The following is an 18,844-nucleotide window of genomic DNA, read 5'->3' as shown; positions in this document are numbered from 1 at the left end:
GCGTCCCTCCGCAGCGACGTCACTTCCAGCAACAACAGCGAACGTCAAACCTGCCAGGCGAGGAGACGGAGCGGTGGCGGCGGGGCCTCCCTGCGTGCGCCGGAGGGGCCTCCCTGGCTCCGACCGCCTCTCCCCGCCGCCGGGGGCTGCTCATCCCCTTCCTGCCCGGCGAGGCTCACGCACCGACTCGGGCCGGGCTCGTCGCGGCGGCGGTTGGGACCCGAGCTCGCACAGGTACGGGCCCCGCGGGTTTCCCTCGGCGGGGCAGGCGGCTGCGGATGGACGGGCGGCGCATCCAATCGGGAGCCGGGGCCGTTGGAGCGGCCCAATGGTGCGCGGGGGCGGCACCGTCGGGGTCGGCACCCGCGGGGGTCAGGCTCGCCGGTGTCCCCCGAGAGCGGGGCGGCCATGACCCCGCCTGCCCCGGCCGAGGGCCCGGCTCTCCTTTGCGGGGAGAAGCGTCACTTGGGGAGGCGGCGAGCGGGCTGGCTGCGGAGCTCCTCGGGACGCGGGGCGGTGGGAGGGCAGCCGCGGTCCTCGGCGAAGGGGGCTCCTCGGGGCGTTCCTGTCAGCTGGGACGACCCTGGGCGTGAGGCTGTGCCTCGGGGACCGTCCGTCTATCCGCCTGGAGTGGGGTTTGAAAGCCCGCACGTTCGGGGTGTCGGCAGGCCTCGGTCACGAATACAGGTGCGATAAACGAAGCTTCAGCTTCGATAGCATCGAGGGAAGGAACGTTTTACTGTTCGGATAATTCTGGTCGCAAAGCAGCGGCTGTAGGGCTCGGTTGGCATAAAGTGGAAGGGGTTTATATCGAGAGGGTATGTTGTGTTCTGCTTAATTAAAGCAGAAGCCAGTACCCATACAGCATTAATCTAGACTCCATTTAGCTTCTGGTATCCTGTTCTCCTCTTCGACACTGCAAAATAATTTATTATGCAGTAACAAGGTAACATGAAGAAGATGTGATTAAAATTGAAATCAGATTCGTTGACAGATATCGGGCAGAAACAGAGAAGCAATTATTTATTTTCACTGTGATAGTTATTACAGCCAAGCTATCAAGAGGGTTCAGTTATTAGATAAAGTTACATAATTGGAAGTTTGAAAAAATACATTTGAGTGGCTTGCTGAATCTGGAGATTGAAAATGAATGTTCAAAATAATGTAAAAATATAGTTCTGGACACCATTACTTAAAGGGCTTTAGAAAAACAATGAGGTTACTCATCTTGTTGTATGAGTGAGTTCTCAAAGCATTTATCCTGGATTACTACAAAGCTGAAAGTAATTGCATGATGGGGAAAATAAAATCAATCTAACAAATGGCGTATAGACTGGTAAACAGCTACGCAGCCAGAAGCTTGTGGATTTCCAGCAACTGGTTCTAGAATGGTTTAGATTGTGTCTCACTTTGTTTCTTCTTTTAAATTTCTTTAGTTGATACTCTAAAACAGCATATATATATATTTTTATCAATTTCTGCAGTGATATATTCTGTATATATACGTGTATTATACAGAGGTTAGTTTCTTGAATTACTTGGTATTTTTATTCTGACTTGGATCCACTTTCTATTGTTAAGTAATTTAGAAGTGATTATTTTGGTGGTGGTATATAGCAGTTAGCTTTTGTGTAGGGAGAAAAACCACATGACCTCCAGCAAGAACTGTTGATATTCTTGTGAGTATTCTTCAGTAGAATGTATTCTGTGAACAGTCTCTTCTAGCTGAATATTGCAATAAAGATATTAAAATAGCAACTAAAATTTGAGTGTTTGATTTAGGGCTAAGTAAGAGAACTTCGTCCACTGTGACCACTACTGAATTCTTTACAAGTAGTGCATATAGAACAGAATGATAATCTGATTTTGAAGAGGTTTGAAGCTACTATAAAAGTGCCAGATTCTTACCTGATAGTGTAAAGTTCATTTAATAACTGACTGGGCACATCCTTTCTGTGAGCTGTTTCTGATAATACTGCTGGTATTTCTCATCTTCCTGGTGTATTATGATTACAAAACTTGTCGCAATACAGTTCCCAATTATCTTCAGAGCCTTCCTGTTACTCTTTTTTTTTTTTTTTTTATTTAATGCCCAAATAAGTAGTATTTTCAAAAGATGTTGGGAGTTGACAGATGTGTATAGAAATGTGGGGGTTTTTATAATGATATAAACTAATGTCAGAAAAGATGTAAAAAATACTAGTAAAATAAATTCCTTGATTTGTTTTACAGATAGGTACCTCAACAAATGGATTGCTGCAATTAACAATTTCACATACACAGTTTACATAGAATAGGTTCTCTCACTTCATATTTTGTAAAATTCAAGGCTTAATATTGCAATGTTTCTTTTTTTTTTTTTCTGTTTTTTATTGCTTTAGTGGTTAAGGACTTGAAATAATAATGAGGAGTTACAAGCCCTCAGTCCTAGTTCTCTCTGCCCCTGAAACTAGTATTTTGCTGTTTAGCTATTTTATCATTTCAATTAGAGTCAATGCTATATTTTCAGGCAGATTTTGCTTTTGTTTCTACATGAAGAAAGTGTGCTGATTATATTTGAGTTGAATCTACATGTGTATGTATACATTTACTTCTTCCAAAGTCTAAATTTTTTACATAATTGAATTGAAAGATCGTTATTATTCAGTCATTCAGGTCATTTGATACCTTCCAAGAGTGAACACAGCCTCTAAATTTGGCATCTGCATATTTGAAAGTGTAATGCCTCGTTGGCAGTGTTCAATTTACTCAGAGGTCTAAGGTCAAGAATTGTTTGAAGCCTCCCAAGATATTTAGACATATCTGTTTACTGAGTACTGTGCTTAAGTAATTAACAAGCTCATATACAGTGCCTAGCAAAATGTGAACTTTATCTTAATTGAATCCTCTAGCGTGGTGATAGTCGCCTTTTTTGAAACTTGTATTTGCTCAGAAATATTCCTTATCTGCTTTTTTCATGCCTTAGGAAAGCCTTCTCTCCTCCTTCCAGCCCTTGGCTGTTACTGCCTACCCCCACAAACTGGTCACTGCACATCACTGCTCAGCAGGGGCAATAGCAGCAGCAGCTGGAGCAGCAGGAGACTTGATGGGTTTAAGCCTGTGGTCCCAAATGCCAGTTCTGGCACACCTGCTAGATTAATAGTGCTAGATTTTGGCGTAACGGTGCTTGGTGATCCTCCTTTGGGATGAAGGTTAGTAACTTCCTTCTCCTTGGAGAGATTTAGTTATTCAAAACCAGAAAATGGTAGCACTGAGCAACTGTAGTTCTGGGAATGTCTCTTTTAAAAAAGTTACTAACTCTTATTTTAACCTAGCTACGCAGTGAAAAGAAAAAAGGCAGAGTTCTTCATCTTGTTAAGAAATACATTTTGTTTACAGCTAAAAAATTTATAAATTAATTGCAAACACCAGCATGAATTACCAAAGCCCACTTTCATCCTTGTGTTGCCACTTTTTAAATGGCAGATTGTGGTATAGCTTCCTGTCATGAAGCAACTTTACCCATAGCTGTAAGGACTTATAAAAAAATTATTCTGGTTTCAAGAAAATGGGAATACTTTCCTTATACATAGATTCTTGCAGTCAGCTCTATGTCCTATTTATGATGTAACTCAATAAGACTTTTTTAAAAAAAAAAAACAACCTTGCCTGGTATTTTGTAGCAGTTGATCATGGTTTGACCTGCCTCTGTATGATAAAAAAATTAAGCCAAATTTGTAACTACAAAAATTGAGAATAAAAAGCGTTATAAATTTATGTGAATTCTTGTGTATTATTAAATTTAATATAATACACATGACTAGAGTTTCTTCACAACTGTGGCTTTATCTAGAAATGAATCCTTGAACTTCCCCTGAATGGATGCTTATGCAGACAACTGCTTCACCAGCCAGCTGAAACTTCTTTTGTCTATTTCCATCTTGATTATGCTTTTTCTTCTGTAATTTATCTAATTTTTCTCCCATAATCACTCCTTTCTTTCTGCTTATATAGAACAATTGTCATTCATTTTCAACCTTTAATGCTGTTAAAGCCCCAATTTTACTTCCCCATGCTAATAGAATATACATAATTTCAAAAACATGTGAGATCCTACCAGACCAGGCCATAAGTGTTTATTTTTTGAAAGTCAGAATTGGGAATCTGCATATTACTAGTATAATCACTGTGGTGATCTGTCATTGTAGCAAAGGTTGAAAAATAAGATAGATCCCCATATATATACCAGTTTTGATAAGATTAAGACAACATTCCCACGCTGAATTAGTATGATCTATCACACTTTAATTTTTCCTCTTGGTAAACAGAGGTGGTTTCTGAAATTTGAGTCGTGGCATTCAGAAATCTTGATAACTGACTAGCATTCAGAATCTATTTTCTTTATTACCATCTGCAGCAACATTTGACAAAAAATAGCAAACACAGTGATAAGTAATATATAGAAGCCTTATCCTGAAGTTTTTATGCTACTGTGCAAGAAAGCTTGAAAAGATATTTTGAGTGCTCAGAAACAAGAAACTGAATCCTTAATGCATTATCATTGAAGTCATTAAGCTTTGTCTTAATGTCGTAATTTTGTGTGCTACCCACTACTCAGGACGTTTTTGTTCTTCTTACATTTTGTAGCACTTCACTGACTCTAAATAAGCTATTTTTATTAAATTTTAAAGGAAGTCTGATGATATGTTACAGATGTTCTGATGGTTAAGGCTTCTTGACTTGCATAAGACATAGATAATGTTTGATACTGTTTGCAGAAGCTTACTGTGAATTTTGTAACTCTTCAAGCATATAAATTTTTGAAAAAAAATTCAATTTTTTTTTATGGGTTTTGTTTTTAGTATTTATTCAGTTGCTCCGGAGACAGATTACATCGTTGGCATAACTTTTTCACAAAACTCACTTTTTTCTTATTCAGATCAGTCCTACAATTTTATTTTCCCAGTGTGTGCAGAATCTGTCTTACAAATATTTATAAATAGCTGTCAACACTTATTTTGGATTTTATGTCCGGCAGGCTCGCAGATGGGTCAGGGACTCTGGAGAGTTGCTAGGAACCAGCAACTGCAACACCAAGGATACAGTGGACAAGGCTATCTTACCAGAGAACATGGTAGGAGGATAGCTTCTAACAATGTTTCCAATACAAGCCATCGCAAACAAGCCCAAGGAGGCATTGACATCTACCACCTGTTGAAGACAAGAAAATCTAAAGAACAAGAAGGATTCATTAACCTGGAAATGCTGCCACCGGAGCTTAGTTTTACCATTTTGTCATACCTGAATGCAACTGATCTCTGTCTAGCCTCATGTGTCTGGCAGGATCTTGCTAATGATGAGCTTCTTTGGCAAGGGTAAGCAAAAAGAAAAAAATATATCACTTGGACATAGTAAAAATAATTACTAGATTTCAAATTATGTCTCAATATGTGCTTTTTGTCATCCTAACCTTATTAAGGTTTCCTAAGTTAAATGAGATACCACATAGGGGAAACATGAGTATAGTTTTAAAATGTGTTATTCTGGCTTTCTAATTACTGCCACTTATTAGTGGAGATTGCTACATACACAGGTGCGCTTGGTACAAGTATACATGTGTATTACTACACACTTGGTTGATATATCATGGGAAAAAAAGAAGGACTTGTCTTCAGTTTTTTATTAGCTGAAAGCACATCTCAGATGTATGTATGATTACTTCTCTGAACTTCAAACAACTATCTAGCTTGAGCAAGCAAACCTATTCAGCTGAAGCGCCAGGTAGAAACGGATGAGGACTCATCTACTATACTTGTCTTAGAGCAACGTAAGTGTGTTTTATGGAAGATGGTGATGGAAAGGAGAAAGAAAAGGTCAGTTCTGCACATGCATCAAATGGAATTTCTGCCGTCTTGACAGTTAAAATACATTTATTTAACATACACAGAGTTTGTATGTTCAGGAAATAAAGGATCGTTCTGTTAAAGAAAATTAGATCAAAATGTAATTAAAAGTATTTTCTTTGATACTTGATGTTTTACAAGACTAGGAAGGACTGATGAAATCATGCTTTAGAGTAGATGGTCAGCAGAACTTGTATCTTCTTTCACAACATATTCTTACCCCTTAACAGACCGTAAGTAGTATTACTGTAATAGTTGGGTTATTGTTCAGGTCCTGCTTCTTTTCCTTTCATTGTGCCTTACATCTCTTCCTTCCCTCATCTGTTTCTTTCCCCCTCAGCTTCCCTTCATATCTTGCTTTATGAACCCAGCAATAGGATAATGCAGTTACAACTTCTTAGTCACAATTGTTCTGCTGTTGAGGACTGTTGTCTTGGCAGGAAACAGGGATTCTAGTGAAGATCCCACTAAGCTTCTAAGTTTATGTATATCAGTCTGCATTGTGTTATACTCAGTTCTTGGTATCAAAGCCACACTAAATACAAATAAACTCCCTGGAGCAAAGCATGAAGATACTAGAGCTTTTTAATTGTATGCAGTATATAGTTTTAACATACGGGGGGGAAAAAGTATGTATTTTCCTCTGAGTTCATCCTAGGAAATAGCTCAGTCATTAGTGAAATCTTCCCCCCAAAAAAATATTTTGAAATACACACTTTGGCAGTGAAAATGTGTTCCAATTTAGCAAATCAATAAAAATCTCATTTTGCATAATATCTGTAGACATCTTAGTCTTCAATGTTCCACATTTATGCTTTGGAAAGTCCTGTGTCTGCAGTTCTGAACTCGGTTCAAATAAGACCCAGGCTCCTGCACTGAAAACAAAGTCTCTCCCATGTCCTCAGTGGCTACCTCCTGGGTCCTAAGCATTGTGCCTAATTATTTGCAAAGTAGATGTGTTGAAGCAGAACTACCAGTTCAATGAGGAATCCAGACAACAAACTAAGTGCCTAGGAAGTGAAAGTACAAAGGAATTTCAGATATTGTCATCAAGAAAACTGAGATGAGGGACAGAAAATGATGAAACTGAGATAACAGAGTCAGGGTGAGAAAGAAGGGAAAGAAACTGAGAAGTGATGGAAGATACAGAGGGATGGGGCTGGATCAGATAATGAGGATTGGTCAAGACTGGAAAAAACACTTTTGTGGAAAAGGATAGATGGGGAAAGCAGTGAGTTAAAAACATAATTTTGTGTAGGTGTAGTATCCCACTCACTACACAATTGGGGCACGAGAGACACAATTTTTGAACGTCATACTGCTGCAGAACAACTTGTCACAGTTACCCAGTGTTCAGATACTAGGAGTGCCAGAGGTCTCAGCTGTATGGATGTTGTTACGTTGCCACCTACTGGGATATGTTTTTGGATTGCACTCCAATACACCAAACCCTGTCCTAGAAGAAAAAATTAATCAAATAATTGAAGACTTGAGCAACACACATTCAAAAGGCGTAATAACTCAGTGTTACAAGCAACCCATTTCTGACTTTTCCTGTAGTTTGAGTATCTGGCTTTGCAGTGTTGATTACATTTTGCTTCTGTGTAATACATGAAATACAGACAGGAATTTTGATAATAGACTTCATTCTGTTTTCATAGGTTGTGCAAATCCACTTGGGGTCACTGTTCTATATACAATAAGAATCCGCCTCTAGGATTTTCTTTTAGAAAATTGTATATGCAGCTAGATGAGGGCAGTCTCACCTTTAATGCCAACCCTGATGAGGTAAGTGAACTGTTGCTGACAGTAATAAACAGTTAAAATAATTGTGATTGTTGTTTTATAATTATAGCCATATTAAAAGCCAAGTTTTAATAGGTGTTTGGTTTACTGTAGGAATGGTTACTACTAAGTTACAGCCCTATCCTAATCTTTTTTTGTGTATGGTACCTGTGCACATCATTTACATGGCTTGCCTCTTAAGTGCTCTGTACAGCAGTCTGACCTATGGATGCCAGAAATTCATAACCACGTATTAACTTAGTTAGGATCTATACTCATTCCTGAAGAGACAATGGTGAATTTTAAAAGGGTAATAATACGCTTAGATAAAATAAAATGCTCTGTAGAGTATGAGTGAGATCCCACATTAGTTAGCTAAAGCAGAATGAAGTATAAAGTGTGTTACTTTAGAAGAGTACACTATGTACATACTTACTTATGTAGTGTACATAGAAGTCATACTTCTATGACAATTATGGTTTCTTGTGAGGGATTTTTAAATATTCCCACTATCAAAGTGCAAATCTTGAAATGTTATGAAAAAGATGTACTACTGAACTATCCTAAAGATCAGTTTGATTTGATTTCTGTGGACGTTTGTTATGCATAAGCATAATACTTCTTTATAGTATATAGCAACAAATATTTATTTTCAAAAAACACCCCATATCAAACTAAAATATTTCCATTTATTAATTCCTGTAGCTAACTGGAAAAGTCAGTTTCTGTCTTCTCTCTGTCACCTTTCAAAGAAGAAAAGTTTGAGAGTAGACAGCTTTTGCCTGGGAGATATGCAGTTAACGCCCAAGGGACAGAGAGTCTTTTGTGTACAAAACCAGGCTCCTGCTTCATGTTCCCTAGGAAAAGAAGGTACACAGTACTGAACATAAAGTAGTGTTAACTTCCTACATATATTTATGCGTATACAAGGAAGTGGTAGTTGAATAAATCCAAAGTAGGAGAAGGATTAAGAGACATGAAAAGATACATTTCTAGGAGAAAATAGTTCATGCTGCTGATATCATACAGAAAACATGAACTTGTGACCATGGTGTGAAATAAATAAATCAGTTGTATGAATCATTACAATGATGTGATTTTGTTACAAATTCTCGCTTTATCTCATATTCTGCTTGATGAAGAAATCCACTACTTTTATTAGTCACAAATTACAGTATTTTGTAATTTCTCTGGTAGAGCTCCGCCTTGAACTGTGATACGTGGTGCTGAGACGTCATATCAGCACCTTGGCACTTGAATGATTATCACTGATTCAGCAGGATTTCAGTGAATTTAGTGATAAATGTAAAGCTTTTCCAATGAAACACAATATTTAGGTAACTTAAATGTGTTTTCAAGAACAAGTCAGGTTTTAATTGGTTACAGCTTTGTCCACTCAAATTTTTCTGTGTCTTTCAATTTGTTTTAACGTCATTTTTCACTATCTTAGTTTATAATATGCTGTTATATTCCAACCTAATTTAAAGTACTCTTGGTAGGTTTAAAGCATTTGGAGACTTCACAAAAGGCACTGAACAAAAAACATTATTTTTAAAGGAAATAAAGATCTACAAATTAGAGCTACCTTATAGTATACCTGAATTAGGTATTAGATTTATTAGGCTACACTTATTTCTTCTGGGTTCATTATGTTTATATTGTACAATAGTAGTACAGTCTGCTTCAGGCCTAGTGAGACACAAGAACCTCAGGATATCTCCCAAGGGCTTCTGTTCCTCTCTCCCTGTGGAGCACCATAGCCTGGTAGGAATTATTCAGGGCCTGAGTTTCAGGAGAATTCACAAATATTATTGCTTTTATTGTTTACGAATGTGATATTGGCAGAATTATTATTATAAGGACACTGTGACTGGAATATATGATATGACATTCCACTATTACAAATTGTGTCTCCGAATTTCCTGCCAAACTCTGCTTTACATTTGATAACAGACCTGATCAAATTACTATAAAAATAGGAATACTTACAGCCACAGGAGCAAGATTCTCCAAAGGACACCGCCCATGTCATGAAAATGGGTAACCAGGCTGCACAGCAACAGCTCCAGAGCTAGCGGTGTCTCACGGGGTAGGGAAGAGCATCTACACACTTTGTGGTAGGATTCTCTGGTTAGCCATTGTTGTGTGCATGGTGTTGTGATATCTGCTGTAATTTAATGTATTGATTGTGTGCATGAGCTTGCATAATTCATAGCAGGTGCTCACATTCTGCGGAAAGGATGTGCCTAATCACTTTACACGTAACCTGAAAAAAACCCCCTCCGGTGCATGTTTGATTTCTCATTATTTTTTTGTTTGTTGTTTCTGGGGTTTTTTTCATATGGCAGCACCATTGTAGCCAAGATTTTTGAACTTGTTTTTTCTTTCTTTGGGGAGAGCGGGTGGTTTAGTGTCAGTATTAACACTTGAATATGAATATTATGTTGTTTAATCTGCCTACATGGTCTCTGCTGTATTTTATTCTAAAGAGTGTATGGTGTATGTGAAACGTTTCTCATGCAGTGCTCATTTCATATCTCATATGCTCATGACTCAGAATTTGTAAGTAACCAGAAGTTATTTCCCACTGTTTTGTATAGTGTTTCTAACTCCCTATAAAATATTTTGTCAAGTTTGTTATATGGAGTTATGCTATGTAGTTAAAATTGTCACTGAAGGTGGAAAAAAGAATCCTTTGGTCAGGAGAGAAGATCAAATTTTTGTTTCATTCTTAGTGATTCTAACTGATTCTGTTTAATAGCATTTATTTTTATGAATGTGTTGGAATCTGGACTGTACCAAAACTCTCAGACTTCAGTGAGGTCAGGATTTCCTTTACGTAGCATGGTAACAGTAAAGTACAGCAAGACAGTGCTTATACTAAGCCTGGATTTCCACTCTTTTGATTGTCTGGTTCATTGCAACTGCCCTGAGTTTTTGCCAGGGAGGTCAGTTTTCTGACCTCTTCTTAATTATAAATGAATTGTTATCCACTTGCATAAAGCTACCTTATCTGACTTTTAATTATAGATAATCTGTAGATGATGGAATATTTACTGTGCTGTATATTTCTAACCAAATTTTTTGAAAACTTAAGCTGTTTCATAGTGATCTACTAAGCAAGCCAATTTTTAGAGGCATTGATTTATCTGTCTGAAGAATATTAAAAGTATCTGTATGTTGTAGAGGGAAGAAGTTCTTTGTGTGATTTATCTAGAAGGTTGGAATGGAACACACAGCTGAAACCTTTTGAAAACTCTCCATTAAATCAGAGAACTTTAATCTTGTAAATTATTAGTTATAAATTCTGCATAACATGAACTTGTGATTTCTGCCATCATAAGTCTGTATCACTGAGACTGTATTTTAAAGACATTTAGTGAGACACTGTTTGAAATGTATGTTCCATATTGTGTATATTTCTTAGGAAAAGAATCTTGAAAATTTCTATTATAAAATATTGCATCACTACTGTATATTTTGTTCCAGAAGATGTACCATGACATATAATAAGATAATAATTTCCCTAAAAAATGGGAATAATAATACCATACAGGTATTCTTTATTAATTATGTTAGAGTTACCTAGAAGCTCAAATTAAATATTGAGGCTGTTCTATGACAGATACTGTATATACAGAATAAAATGACAGTCACTGCCCCCAATATTTAGAGTTTATCTATATAATTAAGCTAATATTTAAACCTGAATTCCTATATTTCCTCAGTGTTCGTTTAAGAATGTTTTAATTTGGTGATCAAAATATTCTATTTTTAATACAGTACAGGCTAGAAAGAAATCAGCATTTTATGTTTTTACATATGCTTTTCCATTTTGGTAGGATTACGTATCTCACAATTATAAATCACCTGAAAATGTTAATGTTAGTATTCTACTAGTGATTTCCTTTGTCACCTTTTAAAACTATTTAAGCTACACAAATAGAGTGTGTGAAAATTGAAATTTCAAGTACTAAGTGAAATTTGTCTTTATTGACAAATGTATTTGTCATATTTTCATGCACTGCTTTTAACTAGTCATTAGGTACAAAGCTTCATTGTCTCCCAACTCTAACTTTGCAAGCAATTCCATTTAAATATTGAGAAATCATGTACATATGTAGAAAAACACCAATTCCAAAATTTCTATTCCATTAACTTAGAATTTGATTTGTTTTGTATGCATATCTATACAGAGATGTCAGAGGCAACTACAGAAGTTTTAATGTTGACTGCTGTACTGAAATGTTCTGAAAGTACTCTTATCAGAGAAGATCAATGCAGAATTGAAACCAATAGTGGAAAAAAAAAAAAAAAAAACAAAAAACAAACTTTTGAGTTTTAGATATACTGTATGGATATAAAGGTGAATGGAAAGGCTCTTGGGAACAGGTTGAAAGCAAGCAAGGAGTGTCAGTGCAGTAATAGAATAGGTTGGCAAAACAAGCATCATGTGACTGGTAAAAAAGGAGCAACTGTAAAAAATAGCATTGAAATACAACAAATGGCTTCTGTTGCTACTAATGCTCTGTAGTTATGATTGTTATTTGCATATATAATTTAAATCAACACTTTCATACATTAAGATTTTATCCAGAGCTGTCTGAAATTCAGTGGTAACATTCTTGTCACAAAGACAAACTATCCTTAAGGCATCTTTCCTAATTCTCTAATGCTAAGAACATTATGGTGACAAGCAGGCTCCTCAGATAGGTTAGGCAGACACAGAGCTACTGGAAATACTGGCTGTAATACTGTTCACCTCACTACTCTTCCACTAAATCAGAAATAGAAGAACATACCGTGTGTGCTCATCCTGCAGTATCTCCTAAGTGTTAAAATTACCTCTTCAGGCCTAGTAGATAATGGCACAGATCTGCCTACCTGACTTCAGTGAAATGTTTTCTAAGAGTCACCAGATGACTGATAAACAATCTTAGTGTAGATTTTAGTAGTGTGTAGAATTACTTATTTCAGCTAGTATACCTGCCACCAGTGACCATTTTGGCTACCAGAAGTGATTTATTTGAAGTGTGGGTTCTGAGGGGGATTCAAAGCAGTGTTTACAGTGTTACAGAAAGCAGATTCAATGACATGCCATAAATCTTGTAAATAAATTTCATTTGCTGTGAGCCAAAGCTTAAGGACTTTAAAGAGAAATCAGGTTTCTGTTGTTGCAAAGTATTTGTGATGGCTTGGGAAGAAATAAAAAGCAGCTAAAAATGATGCATGTGCTGAAATATATTTTATATATACCCTGTTTATTTGTGAAGGAGATGAGGAGAATGAATAACAAGACTGCAGTCAGAGAGAAAGATCTTGTCAAGCGTTATGTGTGGTGGGAGGAAAGAGAGGGATTTAGAGACAGGGAATAAAAATGCCTTGAAAAGACTTGGTAGCCTATGAGGTAAAGATCTACACTGAGTTGAAATCTAGGCCATGAAAGAAATTACTTAATGGCATTTACTTTCACAGAAACCAACCCCTTGTCTGTCTAAAACTAGGTCTTATTTTCATGCTGCCTTATCTATGATATGCCAGGTATTTTCTGGATATATTGCAGAAGTGTTTGTTAAATAATTGCAGCAGGCATACTACTGAGACTTCCTTGCCAGCCTTCCTTAAGCAAATACTTATTTCTGAAGCAAATGCGTAAGCCTCATTAAGTCAGAATATATGTAAAGGAGATGTCCTACTGCTAGTCTTGTATAAATAGCAAAAATACTTGAGGAATTAACACAGTTGGTGTTCATTTTGATCTCATTTTTAGATTCCTATTTAGCTCTAATTCAAGGAAGTACTTAAACTTATGTTGTCCATCCGTATTATGGACAAACAAATTTTACCTGATTTGGACTTAAATGCAAGCTTATAGTGCAATACATGTTTCATTATGGCCTTAAATATTTTTCTTAAAATTGGGGCCGAAAATTGCTGGGATTTTTTTTTTTTTTTTTTTGTCTTACCTATGTAAAACCTTTATATTTTTATTTATTTTATAAAACATGCTTTTAACAAAAAAAGTATGCTGATTAACTGAATATATAAGCAAAAACTATGAACTAGTAAAAAGCTAGATAGTATTACAGGTGCTTGTTAGCTTTTCACTCATGTTATCAATATCTTGAGTATATATTCTAATTCCTTTTTTGCTTGCTATAACTGAGACTTTGCTTTACTAATCCACTTCCATGAAACAACTTTCCAAACCTGCATGCAGTCCTTTATTTCTTTTCTAAGCAAAATTGAAGAGCACTGGGAAGTTAGTTTATACACTGAATGACAGGTTGCCCATACATCTTTATAATTGTAGTGTAAACTAAAAGGGCAGACTTGCAAAATATTGTAAAGCTTGATTCATGAAAAAAGATTTCTGAAGTATTGTAAAGGTGATTTAGGTTGTGGCCTTGATGCATTATCCTATAAAGAAATGCACTGTGCTGCACATTTTACATTACTTCAACATTATGGTATAGTCAAGTGGTAATGTACTTAAGTATTGTAACACTTCCTTGTAACAAATGCTCAGAACCACTCCCAGCCCCTGCCAGACTGAATTGAAGCCAGTTGGTTAGCTATTCTCAGGTTGAGATTTTTGTTCTTGAAAAATGTGAACATTTTTTAAATCTATTACCTTGGTTTTGATTTCTGAGATCATAAGGAAAATAGTTGTAGTCTTTGGGATATTTCAATGAACAGAAAGAATCCAGAATATCACTGAAATATTTTTTTAATGACATTTGGCATGTGTATTATATAAGAAATGTGTGCTTGGCAAAGTGTGGAAAATTCTGGAAATCATAATATGACTATAAAATATGTACAATTGTTCTATCTTTTTAAACTTTGTTAGGCACAGTGTTCTTATTTATGTGTATGCATAGTTATATATGTTGATCTTTACTTATGCTTTGAAATCAGCGTGCTTGTGTTTATTTGCATTATTACACATTTAAACAAATGCATTTAATGCATCTATTTGAATGTGACACATCATATACATGTGAGAACGTTAATGTTTTAGTGAAAGATATTAAAGGTTTGACACATTATGGCTAAGATTTTCTTATTTACAAAAGTTATGAAATTAAAAGTTATGGTCCCTGCAGCATTTTAAATGCAATTACAAAAGTATGAAAATCAAAATACTAGTCTACACTGTAAGGAAATTATTAAAGAACCATCATGCTTATGGGGTTCATAATTTTAAATTTCCTACTGTGAGTAGATGTAAAATCTCAACCATAACAGTAAATTATTTCTTTGTGTTCGATTTATAGTTTTAGAGTGTATTGTGCATGTTCAAATGTGACTTAGAGGAAGAGGAATCATTCTGAAAAACAAACCAACTAATTAGTAGGATATGTTCCTACATTACCAAATACGATATTGTTCCTAAACGCGTTGTGAAGATTAAACATATTCATACATACATGTATTTTTTTTTCTCAGGGAGTCAGCTACTTCATGTCCAAGGGCATACTAGACGATTCACCAAAAGAAATAGCTAAGTTTATCTTTTGCACAAGAACACTAAATTGGAAGAAGCTGAGAATCTACCTTGATGAAAGGTAATATTAATTTCTCCTGAGACGTTTTCTATTATTTTTCATTGTACCGCACCATTCAACAATGTTTTGCTTGTACTGATATAATTTTAAAGATGATGAAATGCAACTAACTAATGCTGCTGCTAAATCTGAATAGTTATTCAGTTCAAGTATTTATGTGACTGTTTCTCTTTATAAAAACACCTAAAAATAACATCTGTAACTATTCAATTTCACATCCTGTTCTTTTTTTCTGCATTTTTGCAGTTCTGGGCATAAATTGTTTTGAAGTTATAGTGAGCATTTAAACTGTACAGGATAATCTTTATGCTGTATGACATTCAGATTTTCTAGGTATTTTGCTGCTGGTTTTGACTTCAGGTTTCTTTTTTTCCTATCTCGTATGGGTGTTAATCAGAAAAAGTAGTTACCACTTTCCCAAGTGATGATAGCTTTTTAATTAATGTGGAATCATCTAACCATTATTTGGTTGGCTGGTATTTCTCCTATGGAAGTTACACCCACCTCCAAAGATGCAGTGGAAGCATCCTCCTGGAACAGCATGAGCTACAGTAGGGAACACTTTTCCCTGCTGTAGCATGCTTTTCTACCTCCACAGTGCTTTTTCTTGCCCTCCAGGATACCTTCAGGTTGATGTAGTGCAGTATCAGAAGAGATGCACCAACACATTCAGGAGAAGTTGAAAGAGCAGGAGAGTAATAACTGGACCTAAATAGAAATAGCAGAGGGACAGCAGCGCTTCTGTCAGGAGTCCTCTCCTCCTCATGCTCCTCAGTCTGTATCACTAAAGGAGTAAAAGAAGTCATTCTGTAGTGTTATCACCACTGACAGTCCTGCGCTGTAAAACTTCAGATTATCAAATTTTTTGGCAATAGAAAAAGTACAAAACCATTTAATGGATGAGATTGCAAGTTAATATTAGCACTGCCTACTGCCATTCATCTTCCCTTCATAAACAGAGTGTAATCAGGCACTAAAAAGAAAAACTAGGTTTCTAAATGTTGACATTTCCCCTCTTAGTACTGAAATGTTTAATAGAATAAACATATGAGAATATTCTTTGATTCACTAAAAATTTGCTTCCAAATTTCCTTCAGATGTCTTTTGCACATCTGTTCGTGCAGGCTAGTCTGAATCCTTTAGATGTTTCTCTGTTCAGTGCTTGAGAGCATCACACCCTGATGGACTTAGACTTTAAAGGTCTACCTTTAAGGTTGGTTTTAACAGGACACTCCTGTAACAGCTTCCTCTTAGGCACCAAAGTGTGTGACACACATGAATCTATTTCCTTCACTGTCTTTTTTAATGGCTTTGTCAGACAGTTTAAAGGAAGTGAAACCTCTATGTAGACTATGATAGCATATGCATATAAAGAAACTTAGAATTCTGATTAATGTATATTTTTCTAGTATTCAGCTAGTATCATGTGTCTGAAGAACATGTGTTTGTCTTTGTGCTGTTAGTGATAATTTTCTTTGTCTTTCAGCAAAACTCAAAGCTCAAACTATTCTAAAGCTTTCATTTTTATTTTTAAAACCTACATTTCCATGTTTAAACAGTTAAAAGAAACTTCTCTAATTATGTGGGATTTTATTCTACCAGGCGAGATGTTTTGGATGACCTTGTGACGCTGCACAACTTCAGAAATCAGTTCTTGCCAAATGCACTGAGAGAGTTCTTCAGACACATTCATGCTCCTGAGGAGCGTGGGGAGTACCTTGAGACTCTCATAACAAAGTTCTCTCACAGATTCTGTGCTTGTAACCCTGATTTGATGAGAGAGCTTGGCCTTAGCCCCGGTAAGCAAAAAAGAGCTTTGATTCAGTGGATCAGTCTTTGTATTTCTGGATGATGCTACTGTTTATGATACATTTAAAATCAGCACCTAAACAAGTATTCCTGAAAATACAAACACAACTTGGGAGGGTTCAGTATACAGGCATCATCCCACTCAGGTTGAAAAAAACCCTAAAAATAACATACAGATTCTTTTCTTAGACCTACCTGATAAGTGGGGTTTATTTTCATGTTATCTTTCCTCCACCTTTGTCTGTGCTTAAACTCTGTAGTGTAAACTCTGTTCCCTCTTGCAAAGACTTACACACTTAACATTTTACCTTGTGGATAGTCCCACAGTAATGAGAGGGAATTTTGGGCCTTACTCAAGTTAACAAGCATTTCTAATTGGTTGGGGGAGAGCCAGTTTTCAGCACTGGGACTGCTTACATATTTAAAGATAAGCTTTAGCAAGATGTTGGCCTTAGTTTATGAAAACTTCCAAGAATCTGTTTAAATGAATGTGGCATAAAGTCCTTAGTGACTTTTGGGTAAGGTAGAAATATTAAGAGTACATGCTCATTTGGCAATATGCTGACATATTAATTGAAAATTGCTATATTAAGTTTTATTTCACTGGGATACCCTTTTGAGTTGTTATATATATGTGTGTGTGTATATATATATATATATATATATATATATATATATAAAATTATAAGCACAGATAATGAAGACCATAAGGTTCTTGATCAAGGAACAGTAATTTTAATGATCACAATTTCCTTTTTAGAATTTTTTAATTTATTCTCTCTTGTCTAGATGCAGTTTATGTACTATGTTACTCTTTGATTCTACTTTCCATTGATCTAACAAGCCCTCATGTGAAGAACAAAATGTCAAAGAGGGAGTTCATCCGAAATACACGACGAGCGGCACAGAATATTAGTGAAGATTTTGTAGGGCACCTTTATGACAACATCTACCTTATTGGCCATGTGGCTGCCTAAAAGCACAATTTGCTAGCACTTAAAACTTGTAATTTACAAAAACTACATCAGTTCAAGAAATTAATTATTTTGTAGAGATGGGGGTTATTTTAGTGCTGGTCATTCTAACCTCTGTATGCAATCAAAGTTTGTGTGTGTATGTGTAAACTACCTTTTCTATCTATTTACTGTGGGAACAGAAGGATTTGGAGATCTGTTTTTCATAATTTTTTTAGTTTTGCACAAAACAATTCCATTAGTCTGACACAGCCATTTATGAATGTTAAACTGACATTACAGTCTAAGCTGACAAAGTGGTGAATTTGTGCGTTAGATCTGCTTGAAACTTTAATAAGTTCATTCTTTTTAGACTACCATGTAATGTGTATATATTTAACTAAAGAGATTTATAATCATGATTATTTTATTGTAAAATATTTTAACTAAAATTTCTCCTTTTATCTCTTAAAATAGTGTTGTACTTCTTTCTTTTGCATTTTCTTACAGTGCTGACTACCTCAGATAGAGAAGTTAGAGAAACATTATTCTGAATACTACAATAAAGTTTATTCTAGTAGATTACAGAACATTTGTAAAATATCTAAGCTGATATTTAATATTCTCTTGACTAACTGAATTAGCACATTGCCAATCTGCCTTTCACTCAATTTTGAAGAAGATTACAGCCTCTATTTTAGGTGAACCCTGATGTCATACAGGGATAGCCTAGGGAACTGTGCAGATTATATAGAGCTAACCTATATCACAGACACTACTTATTTGGATCATAGGACAAAAATCATCTATTTAGCACAGTGAACAAGGAACAGTGTCAGCAGGG

General features: G+C 36.0%; 1 protein-coding gene across 3 annotated transcripts; it reads left to right on the top strand.

Moving 5' to 3' along the window:
* Positions 1–43: 43 nt before the first annotated feature.
* FBXO8 (F-box protein 8) lies at positions 44–18,474 on the top strand. 3 transcript variants are annotated; one of them, XM_074905771.1, is made up of 7 exons: positions 44–234; positions 2,966–3,191; positions 5,018–5,354; positions 7,544–7,670; positions 15,120–15,238; positions 16,841–17,037; positions 17,837–18,474. In XM_074905771.1, the coding sequence occupies exons 3-7, from the start codon at positions 5,026–5,028 to the stop codon at positions 18,022–18,024; spliced, it is 960 nt and encodes a 319-aa protein (XP_074761872.1). In that variant the 5' UTR covers positions 44–234; positions 2,966–3,191; positions 5,018–5,025; the 3' UTR covers positions 18,025–18,474. The 3 variants fall into 3 exon arrangements, with proteins under 3 accessions (XP_074761872.1, XP_074761871.1, XP_074761873.1); XM_074905770.1 differs by lacking the exon at positions 2,966–3,191 and having other exon boundaries at positions 45–234; XM_074905772.1 differs by lacking the exons at positions 44–234; positions 2,966–3,191 and adding an exon at positions 449–687.
* The last annotated feature ends 370 nt before the right edge of the window (positions 18,475–18,844 follow it).

The sequence above is a fragment of the Athene noctua genome, chromosome 4 (assembly GCF_965140245.1).
Source record: "Athene noctua chromosome 4, bAthNoc1.hap1.1, whole genome shotgun sequence".
Classification (NCBI taxonomy): domain Eukaryota; kingdom Metazoa; phylum Chordata; class Aves; order Strigiformes; family Strigidae; genus Athene; species Athene noctua.
The sequence above is the reverse complement of the archived record's forward strand: the minus strand, read 5'-3'. Positions and strand labels throughout refer to the sequence as shown.

Excerpts from the sequence above, each read along its gene's own strand:
- FBXO8 (XM_074905771.1), top strand. The coding sequence starts at position 5,026 with ATGGGTCAGGGACTCTGGAGAGTTGCTAGGAACCAGCAACTGCAACAC. Across the intron at positions 7,671-15,119 it reads TTAATGCCAACCCTGATGAG|GGAGTCAGCTACTTCATGTC; the intron begins GTAAGTGAACTG and ends TTTTTTTCTCAG. Across the intron at positions 15,239-16,840 it reads AGAATCTACCTTGATGAAAG|GCGAGATGTTTTGGATGACC; the intron begins GTAATATTAATT and ends TTATTCTACCAG.